The sequence below is a fragment of the Vombatus ursinus genome, unplaced genomic scaffold, assembly GCF_900497805.2.
Source record: "Vombatus ursinus unplaced genomic scaffold, bare-nosed wombat genome assembly UNPS02014775.1, whole genome shotgun sequence".
Taxonomy (NCBI): Eukaryota; Metazoa; Chordata; class Mammalia; order Diprotodontia; family Vombatidae; genus Vombatus; species Vombatus ursinus.
Genome location: NW_020954553.1, coordinates 16,548,295 through 16,572,381, shown reverse-complemented (window position 1 = coordinate 16,572,381; position 24,087 = coordinate 16,548,295). Strand labels below are relative to the sequence as shown.

At 37.2% G+C, this 24,087-nt stretch overlaps 1 protein-coding gene across 1 annotated transcript in view; it reads right to left on the bottom strand.

Moving 5' to 3' along the window:
* CSMD2 (CUB and Sushi multiple domains 2) overlaps positions 1-24,087 on the bottom strand; it is a 914,813-nt gene that overhangs the window by 248,291 nt on the left and 642,435 nt on the right. Inside the window, exons 23-25 of the mRNA XM_027864466.1 lie at positions 17,540-17,696; positions 14,112-14,303; positions 10,014-10,140 (exon numbers count right to left, since the gene is read on the bottom strand). Coding sequence (XP_027720267.1) covers positions 10,014-10,140; positions 14,112-14,303; positions 17,540-17,696 — 476 coding nt within the window. The remainder of the gene's footprint in view (positions 1-10,013; positions 10,141-14,111; positions 14,304-17,539; positions 17,697-24,087) is intronic.

Below are 24,087 nucleotides of genomic sequence, written 5' to 3'. Positions count from 1 at the left end.
TAATACAAAGTGAAGAAAGTAGAACTAAAATAATAGTATATTAACTATGATTATATAAAAACTTTATATCCATACAGATATAAAGGGATTAAATTATTTTATCAGTTTAGAATTATATTTTAACAAAATCATATCAAATATAAGTTGTTATTACAAGTTCACAATATGATTCATTTTTTGAACCATAATGAGCTATGATCTAGTCAAACTCACTAGCAATTAGCACCCAGGAGAACAGGTAGTAGGATATAGTCGCTGCCTTGTAAAAGTAGGTAATTCCACAGTTGCTGAAGGAAATTTTTACTGTCTCTAACTCCCTATAAAAGAGTTAAACCTTTCTTATTACTTTTTTTGTATAAGTTTAAAAGCCAATAAACCTTGGTTTGGGAGGCTAAACTTTGAACTGTATAGTAGGGTAACTAATGTCCTGGACTATGTGATTGACCCAGTTATAGTGGCTCTCCTGGTAAAATGATGGACAACGTAAACACAGCTGACACATGGAGAGGATAAAAGTGAGAGTCCTTGTTGATTGACGGCCAAAAGAGGGAGTACTCTTCATTCAATTTCAGGTTCAAGATCAAGGGATTTCTGTGATGTCAGAGGATAATATGTACTTTTACCTCAGAATCTCTAAAGTGTTCCACACTGCAAATTCTGACAGTGTTGTGATAATCAATATGATCTCTTATTTGGACTTTACAGATAGATTGAAATTAGTATCCTGGGAGAAGCTAGGTGTAATATTTACTTTTTTTTTTACTCTGTGTTTCTTTTCATCTCAAGAATGGTGTGCTCCTCAATATTCCCTCAGTCTCCTAGACAGACAATTTTTAAAAATGCTATGAGATGCCTGCATCTTCCTCAACGAGCCAGTGTTGAACTCATATTTTCCCTATAAGAAGGGATTAGTTATAGTGGCAGATATTTGACAGGTGGATCATAGGGTGAGGCTAGAGGCCTTCAGCTATCTAGAGTGGCTTGCTCACCATTTCCTCATGGACAGAATCCAGCACCACTTACCTGAATGACTCTAGGGAAGAGTTTGAAAATAAGGGTGTAACTTCATCAAAGTGGGCACGGGAGAATACAACAATATTTAAAAAATTGAAAAAATTTGGTTCAATACTAATAAATAAAAGAGGCCAGTGAACTGAAGACTACTTGGAAGCTCTCTCCTCTCACTACCTCTCCCCACTACCCCTTTTTTCTTTCTTTTTCAGAGAAGTTGGGGCTCCTGGTCCTATTTCCTAAAAATGTATCTAATTTATACTGCTGTTTTTTGTTTTAATGTCATCTGCATTATAGAATATACACCTCTCCTCTCCACTCCCCTACCCAGTGACCTCTTGTAACCAAGATTTAAAAGGAAAGAGAAAAAAGCATTCAACAAAACCAAACATATCAACTGTGTTTGACATTATATGCAATGTTCCACACCCATACTTCCCTACCTTTGCAAAGAAAGGAGAAGTCTATTTTCTCAATTCTTCTCCAGAGTCAAGCATGGTCATTATATTTATATAGAAGTAAGTTCTTTCTTTCACTTTTTCCCATTTACATTTTTATACTCAGGGTGTTAAAGTTTTCCTAATTCTGCATTCTTCACTCTCAATCAGTTCTCAGTTTGTAGACGTCTTTCCCATGCTTCTCTGAATTATTAGTTTTGTCATACCTCACAGCAATATTCCACTTCATTTATATACTACAGAATTTGTTTAGCCATTCCCCAACTAATGGGCCTCTATTTTGTTTCCAGTTCTTTGCTGCCACAAAAATATTACTATGCATATTTTAGCTTATATGTGATCTTTCTAACTCTGACTTTCTTGGGTATTATGTCTAGCAATGAGATCTTTGTGTCAAAGGACAAGAACATTTAAGTCACTTTTAAAAAAAAAAGTACAATTCCAAATTGCTTTCTAGATTGGGTAGATCAATTTACCATCATAAATAATTTATTATTGTCCCAATCTTTTGGTAGCTGCTTCAACACTGACTACTTAAACCTTCTGTCATTTTTGCCAAACTTGTAGGTGTTTTATTTTTTAATTTTCATTTCTCTTATTACTCATCAAATGGAATTTTCTTTCATATGAATTTTACTAGTTTGCAATTTTTTTGAGAACTGTTTGTTCATATATTTTGATATATATAACTATTCATTAGAGAATGGTTTTTTAATCTCATGTATTTGTATTAACTCCACATATATGTTGGATATACTTATCAATGTTACTTGATGCAAAGTTGTTTTCTTTTTCCCCTCAATTGACATTCTCATGAATACTTCCTTATAGAAAGGAGTAAAATGCTGAACAACATAATGAAAAGTGAAACTGATTATATCATTAGATAGGAAATGATTGGTTAAGAATGTGAGAGTTATTTCAGAAAAAAATGTGAACTGATCATTAGTTGGTCAGAACAAACATCAACATTAACATCAAATAAGAAAAATAAAAGAGAAAAATATACCGTATGCAATTATAACAGTTCATATTTGACCTATTTTAATGAACTCAATTTTGAAAAATCAGAAATAAATAAAAGGACATTAACTGACAAGCATAAATATTCTTAGTGAAACAACTTATATAAAAACAATTGTCATAACAAGGTTGACAAAATAATACAGAAATTTCCTCAATCAGGAAACACTTGGTCTCTATGCTACTCGGAAAGATATGGACACTAAATATAGTACCATTTTAGAGTTCAGGCTAATTTCTAACATATTACAGAGGAAGATGGTTGAAGATTACAACAGTACCATCCTAAAATAGCAAAAAGCAGTGAAAGGAAAAATTAACCTGCAGAGAGCTTGGCATAAAAGTCAACTGATCCATACAACCCAAAGGGCATTTGCAAATAAAACTGGAAGGGGAATAACAAATAGAAATGTAGAAAGTGAATGGAACAGATATGCCAGCATTTCTATATCAATCTATTCTGATCATTGATGACAGTGGAACCATCACATTTGAATTCATACCTTAGTACTTAACTGGGTACTTAGTATGAGGCTTAGTGTGATACTTAAGACAATGAAGTAAGAAAGTGTGGCTGCACCATAAGAAGAACATACAGAATACATGTTTTAGAGGTAACACAATTTTCAGGATCTCAAAGTGAGGAAGATCCTAAAAGACTGAAAAGTTATGGTAAGTATTTTTTTTTTCATGAAGCATTTGGGGTTAAGTGACTTGCCCAGAGTCACACAGCTAGTGAGTGTTATATGTTAATGAGGCCAGATGTGAACTCAGGTCCTCTGACTCCAGTGATGGTGCTCTATGCACTGCGCCACCTAGCTGCCCCTATGCTAAGTATTAAGATGGAAAAAACGTCCAAAAAGATAACCATTACCAACTAATATGCCTATTTTCTTGTCCTCTACAAAATCATTATGAAAATAGTCTGTGTAAATTTCAAGGATATTCCTGATGGAAATATGAACAGGCACACTGCTGATAATTCTGCTGAGTGGGCCAAATGTTTATAGTCACCTAGTTAACTGAAGTGAAAAAAATAAAAGATCTTGTGTTTATTTATGTACACAAAAGAATGACTCAGCAGAGCATAATGTAAACTTAAGAGCTGCCTCTTCAACCAAGGTATTTCTCATACAAATGTTACGGATCCCAGAAAAGTCCTTGATACAACAACAGTAATTTTGTTCAAGGATTCTCTGACTTTTAATATTAAGCAAAGCTTAAAAGATCCAAAATATTTGTCAATGGAGGCTGTTCTGCAAAAAGTCCAAATGGACAGAGGTTCTCTACAGATGGCCAGGCTTTCCAGAAGTTGTTGTACACAGAGGGAATTTTGTTGATTACATTAAGCTCCAGAGTCTGGATTCCAGATCATTTCAGGGCCTCTTCACCTCCACATGGGAAGATTTAAAGGAGAAGGATCTAGAGAATAATCTAAATCAATGGTCAAAGATTTGACTGAAGGATACTGCTAATATTTTTAATCTACTTCATTCTATATTATAAAAATGAAGTGGATCAAAATGTATATTGCCCATATTATGGTATGCAATTGGGTGGAGAGTGAATGGATTTTGTACATATATTTTGGATAAGAAGTGAAGATAGACAATGAGATGAACCTAGAATTCAGTAAACAAACAAGAATGGATGACTTTGTATTTTGGAAAATATACAGTGCTTTCAATGATCATACAATGTTCATTGTTGCCAAAGCCGATTTTATCAACATGAATATTTTCCTAATAATGTTATATGGGTGCAAATTATGAAACACTATAAAGTATGGAAGCCAAGATATAAGAAGAATGTTTACAGTGACTTACAAATAAAGTGATGTGTGTATGTGTGTATATATGTATATGTGCATATATATATATATACATACATGCATATATTAATATGGAAAAATATCCAAAAAGATATCAACCATTATCAACTAATATGTCTATTTTCTTGCCCTCTACAAAATCATTATGAAAATAGTTTGTGCAAATTTCAAAGATATCTCTGATGGAAATATGAACAGGCACACTGTTCATGCCAATAAGTAATGTTATTAGGGCAGCTAGATGGCACAGTGGATAGAAAGAGAACTGGGTTTGGAATTAGGAAGATTCATCTTTATGAATTCAAATCTGGCTTCAGACACCTACTAGCTTGTGACCCTGAGCAAGTCACTTAACCCTATCTGCCTCAGTTCCTTATCTGTAAAATGGGCTATAGAAGGAAATGGCAAACCACTTCAGTATCTTTGCCAAGAAAACCCCAAATGGGTCACAAAGAGTTGGACACGACTGAAATGACTCAATTGAAGTGATTTAAAGACAATAATACCTGTTATTGCACAAAGGGCAATTTGGTCTCCTAAAAAATAAAGGAGAAAGGAACTAGATTAATTCATTTCTATTCCCTTAGTTTTCAAGGAGAATAAACAGTTCCTTAAAGAGTAAAAGTGCTTTAAAAGGAAACAAAAGATAAAAAGGATCCAGAAAGGGAAATTATAATCTATATCAGGAAGGCAGATGAAAGGTAGAAGAATGTGACATAAAGAAGAACAACAAGGACCACTGAAAAGTTTGAGCTAATTGTAATGAGATGCTTTCCATAAAGGAGGAACCAAGATTATTATAGTAGGAAGCAGCTACCTGTATCCAAGAACACGATGTGGAACACTGTTCCTATAGGTAAAAGGTCATCAATCCAGTATTGCATATAAAGAAGAGAAAAATAGTGGTGAATGATATCTTTCTGCTAAGGGGTTCCCTTATTTGTTGACCTGAAGAGGAGAGAGATCTGCTGATTCTCTAATTCCCTATGTGTCTGGCATATAATAGAGAACTTCCTGAGACTTGCCAAATCTAGCGACTATTATCCAATTAGTGAGGGAGTAGCCCTGCAGGGATTGTTAGAGGTGAATAGAAGCAATACTACTGTGGCATTAAATACGATGATGAGTAATTTTTTGTCTATTTTTTCCATTTGAATTCTGGCCTGGAACCAAAAGGGAGGAGTTTTTCAATGTGTTCTGAACTTCAATGTTTCTTTCAACTTTTTAGTAATTTCTATGCCTTTTACATTGTGGATTTGTGATGCTTTAATTATTATTGTTTGTTATTATGAATATGCTTTAATTGTGTATTCAGAGCCCTGCTGACTCTGGGTGAGATGTCTTATAAATAAAATGATTATTTTCTTTTCAAATTTTTGAATGTCATTTGGGGTAATTTAAACTAATTCTCATTTGGATGACAGAGTGAGACCTCTGGGGACAACAGTAGCAGCAGTTTTTCCGGAATGATTTCTCATTGGTCTTCCTTCTCGTAGATTAGGCAACAGCTGTTCCTTTAGCTGTTGTTTTCCCTTATAAATGTGAAGATCTGTGGCTGAGTATCATATGAGTGAAGCATCCATTGACTAAGTGAGATTTTTTTTCTTATGCTGCAATAAACAATATTCAGTAATTGCTGTGGAAACCCTGGAGCCCTCTCCAAGACTCTAATACACCAATAAGGAAGGCAAGTTGTATCTATTTGTCAAGATACCACAGGGTGTTTTCTCCACTTTTAACGTATTTTTTTCTACATTTGCAATGTGTAATGGAAGAAAGATTTGCCACTCAAGATAATGAGGTTAGCATTAGCCTAATCATCAAACACTCTAAAGGCCTTTGCTTTAAACTCAGTGATAATACAGAAATAAGCTTTTAGGAGAATAGTTTCATCCTAACTTCATGGAATATTACTTTATTATCACCTTCATTTAAGTGGCAGAGTTGTGAGATGTGAACCCCTAAGATGGAATTGCTCTGGGTAACTACACACTTTTAGGCAAGAGCCAATTAGCCTTATTTGGGGCCAGTTTCTCACCAGCAAATTTGCTGATATATTGCTAGTAATATAATCATCTCAGGCTAGTTTTTCATTTCTCTACAAGTTCCCACAGATATAGAGTCTCTGACTGGAGTTCTCTATCAATCAGTTAACATTTATTAAGTGCCTACTATGTTCCAGGCCATGAGCTAGCTGCTATGGATACAAGTTTGTTTTTTTTTTAAATCGCTATTTCAAGGAGCCTACATTCTAAGTGCAGTAAATAAGTACATTTATAAATTTATACAGCATTAGTGTAAAGTGAATAAATACAAATTTATGCAAAATCATTAAATGCATGATAGTTTGAGAGAGAGAGAGAAATAGCATTTGGAGGAGATACAAAAATTAGGAATCCAGCTGCATTCTTAATGGAACAGAAGGAATCTATGCAGCCAAAGTACAACTAACTGTATTCTAGGATGGCCAATGCAAAGACATGGAGATAAGAGAAGGAGCATTATCTGCGAGGAACAGAGAGAAAGATGATTTGGCTCAATTACATTGTAAAATACTTTAAAATAAAAATAGAAGAGTTTATATTTTATCCTAGGAAGTCACTGTAGTTGAGTAGGGGAGTCACATAGTCATATTTGTCTACATTTCAGGAAAATGACTTTGGCAGTGGTATGTATAATGAACTAGAGTGGGAGAGGAAAGGGTGGGAAGGCAAGAAGACACCAGTTTAGACCTTGCTGTTGTAATAACCGAGTACTCAGAAGAGAATCCAAAGAAACATTGACAGTTATTAGATCTGTCATGGATAAAGTTCCAGCAATAGACTGAGAAGGAGCAGTCAGACAGGTTGGAGAAAAACCAGGTGAGAACCATGTAATGAAAACCTAGAAAGGAGAAAATCAAGAAGAGATGGAAATCAAAAGTATCAAAGGTTTCAGAGAAGTCTAAAAAGGTGAGGACTCAGAAAATGACATTAGATTCGGCCATTAAGGGAACAATGGTAGTAGCTGTATGCTCCTGTACCCATGTGCACTTGGCTCCTGGCCTCTCTCTTCCCCCAGGACTGACCCTCTTCCTTCCTTTCTTAGGGTTTGAACTTGTCCCTTCAAAGATCGCTGTGGATGACGAAATTGTCCTCCTAATTAATAATGGCTCTGGACTGTACAACTCTGGATTTGCAGGAAATAATGACCCTCAGGCTTTCTTCCCCTCTATAGACATCAGGGTGTGATCCTAGGTATGGGCCAAAAAAATAACTACATGGGGGATAAGAACCAGAACAAAGGTATTCTGATCGAACAAGAGGATTCTGATCCTGAAGTATCCCATTGAACGTGGTACTCGCCAACTGGGGCCTTCAAGAAGATCTGGCACCAGGCTTTCTATAAGTAGCCCTGTGCTGCCTTGAAAGAGCACCCTGAGAGTACCAATCACAGAAGCTCCCATGAATCCCAAAGCCACCCCAGCCATGTATGCTGTCCTCTAGGCTATGCTATTCTGCTCTGGTTGTACCACTGGTATTATAATGATCTGATCCATACTAGGAACAGCTGTGACAGTTATGCTCTTCTCCATGCCATGCTCCATCTGGATGTGTCTGGCAATGATCTGACAGACTACCTCATGGAAACAGTGGCAAAGAAATTTCAGCTTCACTATCACAGCTGAGAGGAAAACGGTGTATGACATCAAGCAGAAGCAATCTCATGATGCCCTAAACTTTGAGCAGAAGATGGTCACTGCTGCATCTAGCTCTTCTTTTCTGAAAGCTATGAGTATCCTGATGGTCAGGTGTCAAGGAGGGATTCAGGTAGCTAGAAGCTCTCTTCTTAATTATGAAATCCTGTGGTACCCATGAAACTATCTTCAACTTAATCATGAAGTATGATGTTGACACGTTAGGATCTGAATGCCAATACCGTATTATTTAATGGTACTACCATAGACTCACATATTGCTGACAGGATGCAAAAAGAAACTATAATCCTATCCCCAAGCACAGTGAAAATCAAGATCATTTCCCCACCTAAACCCAAGTACTCTGTCTGAATTGGAGGCTCAGTGGAGTTTCCCTGTTTACTAATGTGTATCAGCAAGCAGGAGAATGACAAATCTGGGCTCTCTATTGTCCACTAAAAATGCTTCTACAAGGACTGGTTTTTGTTTTTTGTTAAATGGTGTAACATGATTATAGTTCAAAAAAGAGATGATATTAGTGTGGTTTTATTTATTTATTTAGTGTACTTGACCCAGGATTTAAAAACAGGAAGAGTGAAAGTAATGATCACTTTGCCTCCAATAGACTTAGAGACAAATATCTACAAAGTTCTATAATGCATATTCAAGCCTCTCATAGTTAGTTTGGTTTTTAAAAGTCATTTCAAAAGTTGTATGATGCATTGTTACAGGGAGTTTCTTGCATTTCTGAAGGCTGCCTCGCTCTGCAAAAAGGAACTAATTACATAAATCCAAACAAGGGAGGAGAAGGAGAAGTACTATTACTTACATGAAAACTATGTACTCATTTTAAAAAATAAAGTTTTTTGCATCTTCCACTGTCAGCATTGTGTTTCCATTAGCAAATTAAACAGCTGATTCAATTAACTCTGAACAAAGTCATGTACTCAAAAGGTAAAGCAGGATTAACAATTACATGGAATTTTACTTACTAACCAAGGGTACACTTTCTTGAATGGGTTTTTTACTTTAGCCTACTCATTGGGACTTTGTTTTTATTTGGGCTTATCTAAGACATTTTTGTGAATGACCTCCACCTATACAGACATAACTCTAAATTATCCCTTATCTACTTTGAGAGCAAGGATATTGCCCTGCACGGTGTGGCTAAGCGAAGGTCTAGACAGAGATTGCATGGGGACATAATTGGGCAGCACAGATCAATTAATGTATCATTCATATATCCTGTTATGGTAGCCCAATAGAAGGAAGCTACATTAACACAGAGGCCTTTGATAGGTGTCATGTTAATGAGTGGTGTCCATGGTCACTATAAGATATTTCCCGGCAGTGATGTATTAAAACATGCAAAGGCTGTTTTAAAGAAAAACCTCAGTTGTTAAGGGGCTATATTACCAAAATGACATGCCACATTTATGCACCCTAGTGATATGGTGTCCCAGTAAGTGGTTAACAAAAAAGGATCACAAGACCTAGCTCAGACTCAGGAGAAATTCAAGCAACTAGTGAGCTCAGTGGATAACCAGGATGTGACATTTAAGGCTCTTGATGATTTTTTAAAATTTGAATATTTAGATTTCTCCCCTTCAATTTCCTAAAGTGCTAATAAACTTTTGCTTAAACCCATCACTGTTCTGAGTAGACTGAAAAAGAAGAGAGGTAATAGCCACTAGAATTAGGCAGGATACCCCAATGTCATTTGGAGATGTTAGAATGCCTTGTTGCAACTACAATGATTAGAAAATGCAAATTTAATTAAAAAAATAAATGTTATGAAAATGCTTGTTTTATTCCATAAATTAAAAATAAAATAAACTTTAAAAGAAAAAAAAAGAAAATGCAAAAATCCTGGGTAGCACATGAAGTTCTGGTCCTTTTCCCTGAGGCTGAATAAAAAGTTTGTTATCTCACTTATGACATAAAAACAGTCATCAGGTAGTAATATCCCTTGAAACCAGGCCATTACCTGCTTCAATGAGCCCTTTTCACTTACCCTATGGTGCACCCAGCATCAGCTTCAATAGTCCAAATACAGTTGAGATTGTGGTCATAGGGAGCGGGATACCCAGGTGACAACACTTGTCCAGACACCTCTCCTTTAATAGTCCCTCCACACTCAGCTGAAAGAAATATCAACAGAGTGAGAAGCAAAAGAGAAACCTCACAAAGAGTAGCTGTTATGTAGTTTCGCTACACCTTTTTCTAAGGTCCTCCAGTAGAACAAGGTGAAGGCAATAATCCCAGGGTATACTGGGGCCTAAGAGACAGGAGTGATCTAGCAGCCCTTTTAATGTCTTGACACAAACCACCAAAAACATGTCATAAACTCAAGGAAATAAGATTTTTTTAAATAGGACCCCTCAATGCAAAAATCAGAGTTGAATGCATGAAAAGCCACCCCCCATGTTGACTCTGGACCCCAAAGTCCTATCAGATTAGAACTGGGTTACAATGAAAAGAGTGACTCATCTGTGCTGTCAGGAAGACAAACTATAAAGGACAACAGGCATAAGAGAAATGGAGACAGAAGCAAGGATGAGGACAAGAACAGGTGAAGAAAGATGGATACTGCTGGAGGAGGCAAGAATCATGAAACCATGGCATGTTAAAGCTGAAAGGGACCTTAGAACACCCAACATGACTACTCATTTTACAGCGGAAACAGGACGAGGTCACACAACTGGAGTTAGAACATGAGTCTAAACTAAACTAACTAAACTAAACCCAAAGCTAAACTAACTAAAACTAAACTAAAATAACAAGAACAACAACAAATAATATCAATTTCTACAACCATATCTACTAAATAATAACTGAAATATCTGACTTTTATATAACATTTTGTTTTGCAAAACACTTTATCTCAATTCATTTGCTCCTCAAAACAACCCTGTGAAGTAGGTATAATGTTACCCACCATGTACAGATGAGGAAATTAGGTTCAGAGAATTTAGGTGAGTTATCCAGGGTCACACAGCCCAGTAAGTGTCTGGGGAAGGATTTAGACCCAAATCTTTCTAGCTTCAGGTCCAATACTCTATCCATTGCTCCATGTCACTTGTGCCTGAAGGCATCCCCAGATAGGAAAACCACTATCTTTAGAGGAATGCCATTTTACTTTTGAACAACTCAAATTATCATTAAGTTTTTTCTTACATGAAGTCAATATGTAGCTCTCAGTGATTTCCACCTATTGCTCCTATTTTTGTCACCTGGGGTGAAACAGAACCAGGCTAACCATTCTTTCCCGTGACAGTTCTTTCAATACTGAAAGGCCCCTATGATGTCCCCCTTAAGTCCTCTCTTCTGTAGGCTAAACATCACCAGTTTTTTCAACCAATACTGAAATGGCATGATTTCTAGTCATTTCACCAAGTGGATGCTCTTGTTTGGAAGCATTCAAGTTTATAAGTGTGCTTCCTAAATGCAGTAACCAGTAATGAAGGCTATACTCCGGATGCGTTCTGAACAGGAAAGAGTAACTTCCATGTCTCTGATGGAGCTTAAAATCCATGTTGCCTTCTCTTTGTCCTCATTAGCTGCCCTGCTGCCTTGAAGAAGCCTCTACCTTGAGACCCCAAACTCCTGATTAATGGTGAATGCCTGCCCATACCTCTTTTTCAGGAGGGGCTCCAGCTATGGTTTTCTCCCCACCCCCACCCCCACCCCCACCACTCCTGTACCCCCCCCACCATGAAGGGTTACATAGCTAGTAAGTGTCTGAGGTCAGATTTGAACTCAGGTCCTTCTGACTCCAGGGCTAGTGCTCTATCCACTTAGCTGTCCCTCATGCTTCTCTTAACTTACAACTTTACTCTCTAGACTTCTTTGCTTCCTCCTCCTCTATGCCAGCTGCTTTGTCCCTCTCCTATCTTACTTTCTGGGTCCCTTTAACTTTTGTCCCCATTTGGCCCCATTAGAATGCAAACTCTTTGAAGGTAGGGATTGTCTTACTTGCCTATATCTGTGTTACCCAAGGCTTATTAACACAAAGCCTGGCATACTCTAAGTGCTTGCCTTATCACTTTTTTATCTACCTATTGATCTTTTAACTGCCATGCTGATTATTATTATTATTATTATACATCTCTGATGCCTCTTAACTCTTCCATTATTCTTCTTCTTCTTCTTATTATTATTATTAGACATCTCTGATGTCTCTTAACTCTTCCATGTCTTGGCATCCTGGAGACATCTCAAACTCCAACAGCTATTTCGGGTTGCAAGTGGTACAATCAGGCTTAGTCAAAATTGGGCCCACCTATAGATAAGATAAGGAGTGTATATATAAGTGTATGCTGAAGGGTTGGAGCAATTATCTTCCTAACCCACTTTTCAGGAAATCCTGAGTTTCCTAACCACCACTGCTTTGTATTAAGGTAACAAAGGTATTCCTGAAAGGTATAGGTTATATGGAGGAATTACAGAATTATAGATATCCTTGACCATTCACATTTCAAAAGAAATTATTTTGGTCATATTGGCCCATGTAAAATATGGGAAAGAAGGCCCTCAATGTACAGATAAGCTCTGTCTTTGGTTTTGTTTTTTTGTTTTTTTGTTTTTCTTTTTCTTTTTTGGCAATTGGGGTTAAGTGACTTGCCAGGGTCACACAGCTAGCAAGTGTCAAGTGTTTGTTCTGATGCCGGATTTGAACTCAGGTCCTCCTGACTTCAGGGCTGGTGCTCTATCCACTGAGCCACCTAGCTGCCCCTACAGACGAGTTCTGATGGAGTATGAGTAACAGTAGCAGACATTTACAAAGTGATTTAAGGTTTGCAAAGCATTTTATGTACATCCTTTCATGTGATAGTGAAGTTCAGAGTTTGAAGTAGGGAGAGTAGGTTAGGGAGGGAACAGCAGGGAGAAGGGGACACAAAGGACATAGATTGCAAAAGAGATGGGACAAGATAAAAGAGAAGGGCAGGAAAGGGGAGAGAGACGCAAGCAGAGCACAAAGACACAAGATTATCTTTGCCTCTCTGTGCTCTTCACCATGGTCTAGTCCCATTCTGGTCCCCAAATATAGTACTCATAACGTCACAGAGAGGGCCCTAGACTAGAGAAAGAGTTTCCTTACTATCTTACTTCTCCTTATAACATTCCCATGAAGGAGGTAGGAAAGGAATTATGATTTCCATTTTAAAGATGGGGAAATGGAGACCAGAGAAGTTTGGCTAAAGTCTGCAAGTTAGTGCAGGCACAAACTCAAAGTACTGTGGTGGTAAGGCACATGTACAGGGAACGCACGTGGCCAGAGCAGCTCACAAATTTGGAGGCTGAAGGACCCTGGAATGACTTTATTTTGGGATTCTCTCCTCTGACAATCCATAAGAGACCCTCTAAATTTTTCTAAGCAGCTCCTATGGTCACCCTACTCCCCCATAAGGTGGAGAGGAAGGTCAGCATACTCCCTGAAGCCCTAGAGCAAGCCAAGCATAGTAGTACCTTCATCACAAGCTCTTTACGTCTCCCCTGGATTTCATCTAGCTTTCCACATACTATACCAGAGACTTTGTTGTATCCACCTCCACATCAAGTCTCTAAGCTGATGACTTTAGAGAATTAATTGTGAAACTCATATTAGAAACCAAATATCTTGAGACTTCCAACTGGTCCTTTTTCAACTGACTATATCACTTCTTTATTAGTATATTTGTTGAAATAACATAGAAAGGCAACATTAGGAGGAATATGTGGGTGTGGAGCATAAGGCTGAAGGTCAGGAGATTGAAATCTGGTCTTAAATCTGCCACCAACCAGCTATGTGACTTTGGTTATCGAGGATTCATTTTCCCTATCTGTCCACGGGGCATAAGAATACCTGCCCTGTATACCTCCCACTGGTGCAGTAGGGATGAAAACATGGATGTGAGAGTGTGCTGTAAAATATAAAATGCCATAAAGATGTGGTATATAATTATTATCAAACTAGCATCCCCAGACTGAGAAGGCTTATATCAAATCTTAATAGTGACATCAGACAGCAGGTTTATTTTATTATTGTTACAGAAGAAAAGGCAATGAGGGCAAGAAGGAGGCCTCGATAAAGAAGATGAGAAGGCATAAGGAGAAAGCATAGCAATCCTACCAATGCAGATGGGGAGAGGTCTATCCCAGGCCCTGCGCTCTCCAGTCAGGCACATCAAAACTGGGCTGCCTCGTAGAGTGTACCCAGGGTCACAGCTGAAGGATACTGAGCTTCCTGCAAAGTGGCCCCCATCATGTACTTTGTAGCCAAATTGGGGGATTCCAGGATCTTCACATTTGATGAGTTCAAAACCTGGTAGAGAAGATACAATTGTAAAAAAGTGACCCATGTTCAGAAACACTCAAAGAAATCCCTTACCCGCCCTTCAAAGTAATGATTAGGATAGATAAGAGGAAAACATTGATAACTTCAAGTAGGGCAGGGAGAGAGCTAAGTAATAAGCTCTTTGGACTTTACAAGCAACTAACTGGTTCTCATCTTTGTATCTTTGTACCTGTGCTTACATACAGAATGACTTCTCAATTCTTCAATTATGGCAAATTACATCTCTAAGCACTTTCAAAACCCACCTCTTTCAGGAAACCTTCCCTAAGTAATGCCACCAAATTCTGATTGCTTCTCTACCCTGCATCTCTTCAACAATAATGTACTGTATGCATTATACTAAGTTACATAAGTCTTCAAAGAATTAATGTATAAGAGACTAGTCTGCCCAGCTGATATTTGAGTTCTTCAAGGAAAGGGCTGGATACTCCACTGATTTTGTATTCATCCCAAGTGGTCTGTCATTAGTGGATCTTCTAGAAGTCCATGTAGGTGACTGACCATTTTTCATAGGATGGAATATAGGGAAAAATCTGTTTCTAATGCTAATTTAAAAGCACATTATATATGGCTTAGAAAACAGCTTCTGTAGTGGATAAAGAATTGACCTCAGAATTAATAAGAACTTCTTCAAGTCTGTCTCTGACACATCATCCTGGCTATTTCTCTATGAGCAAGTTACTTAACCTCTTGGTGCCCCAGACAAATCTCTAAGATTATAAGTTGCAAAGCAAGTACCAATCTGCATTGATAGAATTTCCTCACCAATAGCTCCTTATACTAATGAAATCAAAAGGTCTATCCAAAAAAATTCTGTTTATATGTGCTTAAAAAGTAAGTTTTGTGGAAAATGGAACTGTTCTATTAAAACAAGATATTGCAGGCAGGATCAATTATAGATATGTATGTATGTGTATGTGTGTATCCATGTATATAACCTCATTGACTCCCATGGGTTTAACTATCATCTCTTACAACTAGCGCCATCTATATATCAACACCCTAAGCTTCGATCCTGGATCACTAGGCTGCTGACTAGGCATTTCAAAACGAATGTCTTGGAAGTATGTTAAGTTCAACAAGTCTAAAACTGATCTAATCAGCTTTCCCCCAATACCTTTTCCTCTTCCAAACTTCCCTGTCATAGACATTCTTCCAGTATCTTCAGTTTCTAATCATAACATTAACCTAGACTCCTCATTCTCCCTCACCTAACATATCCAATCATTTGCCAAAGCTTGTCACTTCTGCCTTCACAATCTCTCTCACATCCAAATCCTTTTATCTCCATACACAACTATGGCCTTGATTCAGGCCCTCATCCCCTAGACTATTTCAACAGCTTCACAACTGGTGTCCTCGCATTGTCTCTCACCACTTCAGTTCATCCCACATGTTGCTGCCAAAATAAACTCAGATCTGACCATGTGACTCCTCTACAAAACCAACTCCAGTGGCTTCCTACTGCCTCTAAAATATAATATAAATTTCTTTGTTTAACTCTGAAAGCCATCCACAATCTGACCTCATTCTATCTTTACACCCTCATTGGATATTATTTCCCCTCCCACATTCTGCAATCAGGCTAAACTGGCTTTCTCTTTGTTCTCTTCAGGAAACTCTACCTCCCAGCTCCATGGCTTTCCACTGACTGTCCCCCAAGCCTGGAATGACCTCTCTCCTTACCTCTACTTCATAGAGTCTCCATCGTCCTTTAAGATGTACCTCAGACATCATCTTGTGAATGAAGCCTTTCTGGATCCCCCAATCATCTTATATTTAGCTACTTTGTGTAAGCATGTGTGTATATACAAAAACACACATGTATATTTATTTGTTATATTCATACATATTACATACATACGTATGCATATGTATATATGTACAAATGTGTGTATATATACATCGTATGTGTATATTTATTTCAATATTTGTTCTTGAATTCCCAGAGCCTAGCCCTACCAAACAGCAGACACTCAATAAATTTACAATAAATCTATTGTTATATAATTGTAGCTTAATACACATGTCTAGGCAATTAAGGATAAAAGGATCATAGACTTTGAGCTGGAACAAAAGGGAGATTATTATTCCAGGGATTCTTAACCTGGGATACATGAACTTCTAAAATATTTTGATAAATAATTAAGTATAATTGTTTTCCTTTGTAATCCTATATTTTTTGTTTCTTGCATTTAAAAAATATTCTGAGGGGTACATAGGCTTCACCAAACTGCCAGAGAGGTCCGTGACACAAAAAGCTAAGAAATCCTAAACTAGTCTCATTTTACAAATGAGGAAACTGATATCAAAAGAGGTTAAGTAATTTGTCCAAAGTTAAGCAAGGTAGTAAGTAGCAGAGGTCAGATTGAACATGGGTTCTCTGACTTCAAATCCAATTACAGCACACCAGCTCTCTAAGAGTGGGAGAAGGCTTGGAACATCTTAGTGAAGGAACTATAAAAGTCTCTTTTGATTAGAGAAAGGCATTTTGGAAAACACAGTACAACCTGATCTTTCTGTCTACAAAAGGGGGGAATATATAGAAAATCATTTTCCATGGGACTAGCATATGTCATAAGAAAAATATCCCTCACCTGGGTTATTAAAGCTACATAAAAAAATGTTACAGTGAAACTTCAATTCCAAATATTAAAGAAATTGTGTAAAACCCTGAGAGCCATCAGATAACCAAAAAATCTGATACGAGAAAGTTAAAAATTCTTTTTCAATCCATAAGGAAAGGAAAATTTTAGAACTCATTATAGATTAATGGAATAGTTAAAAGGATAGTAGGAAAGGTAAATATTTTCTAGGTGTTACTATTTTTTAAAATCTTCCCCTAACTGTATATTATTTTTATAGATATAAGGATTTCATGTTATACAAAGCATTTCAATAAAACTCCTTTCAAACATTTTAAAAAGAAAAAATAATATAAAAGCAGTACAATATCTGACTCAATTAACTACACCTATGGGAAGACTGTATTATGATTAGAGACCAGAGACCATCATCCACAAGGTGGCAGCTTACCTGAGTTAAAGGGCTAGTTACTAAAAGGAAATAACCAGTTCTTCAAGTACTAGCCTTAGAAAATAAAATCCATGAAATCAGAGATAAAACTATATTTTCTTCATATTTGCCAAGGAGGCAAGAACATTATGACTTCAATACCCTCCCAAATACAAAAAAAGACTTACTGGAAAACTGAAGTTCAAATCCTTTGCTGGTGTTCTCAGAGTCAGTAATAAAATCAAGCCACAGACTGCTGGATGTGCTGTTTAAACTGATCCCCAACATCTCTGAGCGACTGAACACACCCAGCAAGCGAGCAGAGTTATTGCTGCCATCATAGACCTGGGCACAGGAAAGACAAGGCCAAACTACTGTATTAAAATTCTAGAACTCATATTAACATGAGTTTGCTTAAAAGCAGTAACAATGATGCCCCAAATTTGAGACTAATGAAAACTAGGTGACGTTGGTTGCAGCTGCTAAAAAACAGTAGGACAGAATAAAGCAGAAACAGCATAATGGAAATGAAAGAAAAAGCAGAAAGGGCACAAAGGGGAAGGCAGAGATCATGGCAAGAGTAGAGAGAGCAGAGAAGAGATGGCTGAAATAGGAGAGGTAGTAAAGATGCCAGAGACAGCAGAGGGAGCATAAAATATAAGAATGACAGAAACTGGGGAAAATGGGCAAAAAGATCGACGAGACAAAGTAACTGTATAGGTGCCCTGACTGACTCGCTCTCACCCTTATTCTCTTCTTGACTCCAACCCTGATGACACAGAATCACTCAGAGAATCTTTGGCTGCTCTGTTGTTTCCTTGGGGCCCGACTTGAAGTACCCCACAACTCCTGCCTCCCACTACCTAAATTCTCTCACAGATGAATCACAAACCTAGAGCCACAAGGAACCTCAGAGACTATTTAGTCTAAACTCCTCCTTATGTGGGCAGCTAAGTGGCACAGTGGATAGAGTGCCAGGCCTGGAGTCAGACTCAGATACTTAGTAGCTGTGCCACCCTGAGAAAGGCACTTAACCCTGTTTGCCTCACTTTCCTTATCTGTAAAATGAGCTGGAGAAAGAAATGGCAAATCACTCCAGTATCTTTGCCAAGAAAACCCCAAAACGGGTCACAAAGAGTCAGACCTGACTCAAACAACAGTATCCTTATGCAGATGAGGAAACCGAGGCCTAAGGAAATTAAGCGATTTGTCTAAGTAACACAGCTAGTAAGAATCAGAGACAAGGGGGGTATCCAGGCCCTCTGGCTCTAGATGGGTAGTGCTTAACCTGGAGTCTATGAACTTTTTTTTAAAATTACTAATTTATTTTGATTTATCAACAACCATTTCCATAAGCTTTGGAATTTAAAATTTTTCTCCCCCCTCCCTCTCTAAGATGGTGTGCAATCTGATATAGGCTCTACATATACATTCTTTTAAACATATTTTCACCTTAGTGATGTTGTAAGGAAGAATTAGAATCAATAGGAGGAACCACCAGAAAGAGGAAACAAAACAAAACAGAAGGAAAAAAAACAGCAAATAGTATGCTTTGATCTGCATTCAAATTCCATAGTTCTTTCTTTGGATGTGGATAGCATTTTCTATCATGAGATCTTTGGAGATGTCTTAGATCCTTGCATTGCTAAGAAGGGCTAAGTCTATCAAAGTTAGTCATCACACAACATGGCTGTACAATGTTCTCCTGGTTCTGCTCACTTCACTCAGCATCAGTCCATACAAATCTTTCCAGGTTTTTCTGATGTCCACCTGCTCATTGTTTCTTATAGCACAGTAGTATTCCATTACATTCATATACCACAACGTGTTAAGCCATTCCCTAATCGATGGGCACCTACTCAATTTCCAATTCTTTGCCACCATAAAAAGAGCTGCTATAAATATTTTTGTACATGTGGATCCCTTTCCCATTTTTATGATCTCTTTGGGATACAGCCCTAGAAGTGCTATTGCTGGGTCAAAGGGTATACACATTTTTATAGTCCTTTGGGCATAGTCCCAAATTGCTCTCCAAAACGGTTGGATCATTTCACAACTCCACCAATAACACATTAGTGTTCCAATTTTCCCACATCTTCTCCAACATTTATCAATTACCAGTTTTGTCACGTTGACCAATCTGATAGATGTGATGTGGTACCTCAGAGTTGTTTTGATTTGCATTTCTCTAATCAATAGTGATTTAGAACATTTTTTCATATAACTATAGATGGCTTTAATTTCTTCATCTGAGAAATTCCTGTTCATATCCTTTGACCATTTATCAGCTGGGGAATGACTTGTATTCTTATAAATTTGACTTAATTCTCTATATATTTTAGAAATGAGGCCCTTATCAGAGACACTGGATGTAAAAATTCTTTTCCAGTTTTCTACTTCCCTCCTAATCTTGGTTGCACTGGCTTTGTGCAAAAACTTTTCAATTTAATGTAATCAACATTATCCATTTTGCATTTTGTAATGTTCTCTGTCTCCTGTTTGGTCTCCATAAATCTGACAGGTAAACTATTCCTTGCTCTCCAAGTTTGCTTATAGTATCAGCCTTTATATCTAAATCATGAACCCATTTTGACTTTATTTTGGTAAATGGTGTGAGATGTTGATCTATGCCTAATTTCTGCCATACTCTTTTCTAGTTTTCCCAGCAGTTTTTGTCAAATAGTGAGTTCTTATCCCAGAAGCTGGGGTCTTTCGGTTTATCAAATAGTAGATTACCGTAGTCATTGACTACTGTGTCTTGCATACCTAACCTATTCCACTGATTCACCACTCTATTTCTTAGCCAGTACCAAGTAGTTTTGATGATTGCTGCTTTATGATACAATTTAAGATCTGGAATGGCTAAGCCACCTTCCCCTGCATTTCTTTTCATTAGTTCCCTTGATATTCTGGACCTTTTGTTATTCCAAATGAATCTTGTTATTATTTTTTTTCTAGCTCTATAAAATAATTTTTGGTAGTTTGATTGGTATGACACTGAATAAATAAATTAGCTTAGGTAGAATTGTCATTTTTATTATATTATCTTGGTCTACCCATGAGCAACTGATGTTTTTCCAATTATTTAGATCTGACTTTATTCATGTGAAAAGTGTTTTGTAATTGTGTTCATATCATTCTTGAGCCTGTGAACTTTTAAGAAATATATATATATGTATATATGTATACTTATATATATATATATATATATAAACTCCATTTCAATATAATTAGTTTCCTTCATAATACTATGTATTTAAAAACATTATTTTAGGACAAGGTCTCACCATATTGCCAGAGGGGTTCATGACACAAAGATAGTTAAGAATTTCTGTCTAGATTGTCCCTAGGTGGAGTTCCCAAATACACGGCTCGTAGGACCACAAACTTAAATGTGGAAGGGATCTTAAACATATATATCATCTACAATCTCACCATCTCATTTTACAATGAGGAAGCTGGGGCCTACAGCACCTTACCAAAGTTCATACAAATGCTAAGGAGCAGATCCAGGATTTATCTGGGTCCCCTAGTTCTAATTCTCTCATTCTTCCCATTATACATATTATTCCATACATACATGCACACACACCCTCACACACACACACACACACACACACACACACACATATATATGCATATATATATATGTGCATATATATACATAAATAATCTATCCCCGTAGTACAGTGAACACTTAACATGTGCCCCTGGGTTAAGTCAAGTGACCTTTAACTGCCTCAGTTTCCTCAACTATAAATAAGGATGCTAGCACCTACTTCCTAAGGTTTTAGTGAGGATTAAATAAGATATTTGCAAAAGTCCTGGGCACAGTATCTAGCACACAGCTGGCACTTGATAAAGGTTGTTCCCTTCCTTCCTCCTTCCTCAGATTACATTGCTTCTCACCCAGCTTGCACTGTCAAAGAAGAACTGGCTTCCTGGGGCACCTATTCCTGAATACCTGGCAACCCAGCCATGTCCTCACTAAGCACTGCTTTTTGTCATTCAAGTGCACAGGATACCTTTTCAACTACTAGCTGTCCTAGGGATAAGGCATTAGACAAAGGAAGAGGGTATACAGGTGACAGCAGCCTGAGCAGCAAGTATCTGGCATTAGAGATTTGGACTCGCAGGAAGCAGGCTAGGTAGCTAACCCCTGCTCAGCTTCATGTCATCAAGAGGGGACAATGGCCAAAGCCTACTGGAAACAGCACCTTCCACTGCCTGCTGTCATTCCTTCTTGCTTTGTATCTGGCCTCAGGAATTCCAGCAATAGGCAACTCTCGCTGGAACAGTGTGTTAGCTCTCAAGACTTCTAGTTTACCATTCCCTTCCAGCGACTGTACAAACAATAACAGAAGCAGGAGCCAAGTGAAAGACCCTCATAGTGCTTTGGCAAATGTCAGAGCTGGCATTTTGGGTGGGTAATGAATATTTCTACATAGCAAACAATTTCTGTGCTTCCATGTGGAGTTGGCTACAGGCATATTAAAAACAGTTTCTGTTCTACTATTTATCAAGTAAAGCATTCTAAAGGACAGCATTCTTTAATCAGATAGTGTTGCACTTATTATGCCTTTGGCTCAAGCTTTAAAGGTCCTATCTATTTGAAGAATACGGAATACCTATGGCATTTGTAGTCACAAGACTCAGTGTCCCCAAGGCTCAAAGAGACAGAAAGAGGTCAATCAGTTCATCCTGATGCATCTAATCACACAGAAAGGAGTTTATTGGGTTTTTTTAAACATTCCTTGATATAATAACAATTTTAATATTCCTCCTATCTACTCTTATTCCTTCCTGCTACAGCAAGGCTCAATACTTATCCCACTAAGGTCATGGATGGTGGCAAGGCCAGGACCAGGACCAAGAAAGCTAAGCAGCCATTAAAAGACTAAGTAAGCAGGACAGAGAAAGGAAAGTTGTAGTTAACAAAAGTCAGGAAAAGGGAAATGTTCAAAAACCATGCCATAATGGTGACAAAAGACTGTAATAATTATTTTTACTAATCTTAGTTTATAAAGCATTTTATATAAATCTCCTTTCATAATTACAATAAATAATTACAAAAATACAAAAAACCCTCATAATCACTGTATGATAGGCAGGACAAGTATGATTCTCCCCATTTTACAGGTGAGAAAACTAAGACTAAGACCTTAATCCAAAATCATACGGGGATATGACACAATGACAGTCACAATGATAGCAGAAACAAAACTGAAATTCTGACTTAATATTCGCTCTTTTTTCACTATATAATGTTGTTTTTCAGGCAGGCAAAATCTGAGGAGCAAGAAGATCCCTGAAAGATATATAGATAAGAGAAGAGTTTATAACCAAACAAGAGATAGAGAGGATCACAGAAAGTAAAATGGATAATTTTGATTACACGAACTTAAAAAAATTTTGCACAAAAAACCCAATGCAGGCAAAAGTAGAAGGAAACAGGGAGAAAATTTTTTTTTACTACAAGTTTGTCTGATAAAGGCCTCATTTCTCAAATATATAGAGAACTGAGACAAATTTTAAAAAAAACTAAGAGCTATTCCACAAACGATAAATGTTCAAAGGATATGAACAGGTAGAAGAAGAAAAAGAAATCAAAGCTATCAATAGTCACATGAAAAAAATTATCTAAATCACTATTGATTAGAGAAACGTAAATTAAAACAGTTCTGAGGTACCACCTATCAGATTGGCTACCATGGCAGAAAAGGAAAAAGACAAATGCTGGAGAGGATGTGGAATAGTGATACTAATGCATTGTTGGTAGAGTTGTGAACTCCAACTATTCTGAAGAACAATGTGGACCCAGCAATACCACTACTTGGTTTGTATCACAAAGAGATAAAAAAATGTTGAAAAAAAAAGGAAAAGGACCTATAAACCTACAAAATATTTATAGCTTCTCTTTTTGTGTTGGCAAAGAATTGGAAACTGAGGGGATACCCGACAACTGGGGAATAGCTGAACAAGTTGTGGTATAATCTTGTGATGGAATACTATTGTGCTATAAGAAATGAGGAGAAGGATGGTTTCAGAAAAACCTGTGAAGACATAAATGAACTGATACAAAGTAAAGTGAGCAGAACCAGAAGAACATTGTACAGAGTAACAGCAATACTGTAATGATGATCAACTCTGAAAGACTTAGTTATTCTGATCAAGACAATTTTAAAGGACCCCTAAAGAAAAATGCTACCCACCTCCACAAAGAGAACTCTTTTCACTTTCTTTATTTTTTCTTGTTTTTTCCCCCCAATATAATTAATATGGAAAATATTTTACAAAACTTCATATATATATAGTATCATATTGCTTGCCTTCTCAATGAATGGGGGAAGGGTTAGAGGGAGCAAAAGAACTGGGAACTCAAATTTTTTTAAATGAATGTTAAAATAAAGTATATATTTAAAAATATATTTTTAAAAGAAATCAGAAAGAAGCAAAAAACCAGAAAATCAAACAGACTCTGGGAAGTGGGGGAGAGGAACAGGATTTAGTGATGAGAAACAAAATCAAGGTAAGCATTGAATCAACAAATGAAAAAGTATTTAAGTGCTTACTGAGTGTCTGGTATTCAGACAGATAAGGGTCACATAAGTCATAGCAAAACAGCAACAAGAAAAAAGCAGAGCTGTGAAGCTTGAATTTAAGCTAGGGGATTCTTATGTACAGATTCCTACCAAAGAAGGAACTAATGCCAAACTACGAGTAGGTGGAGGCCTGT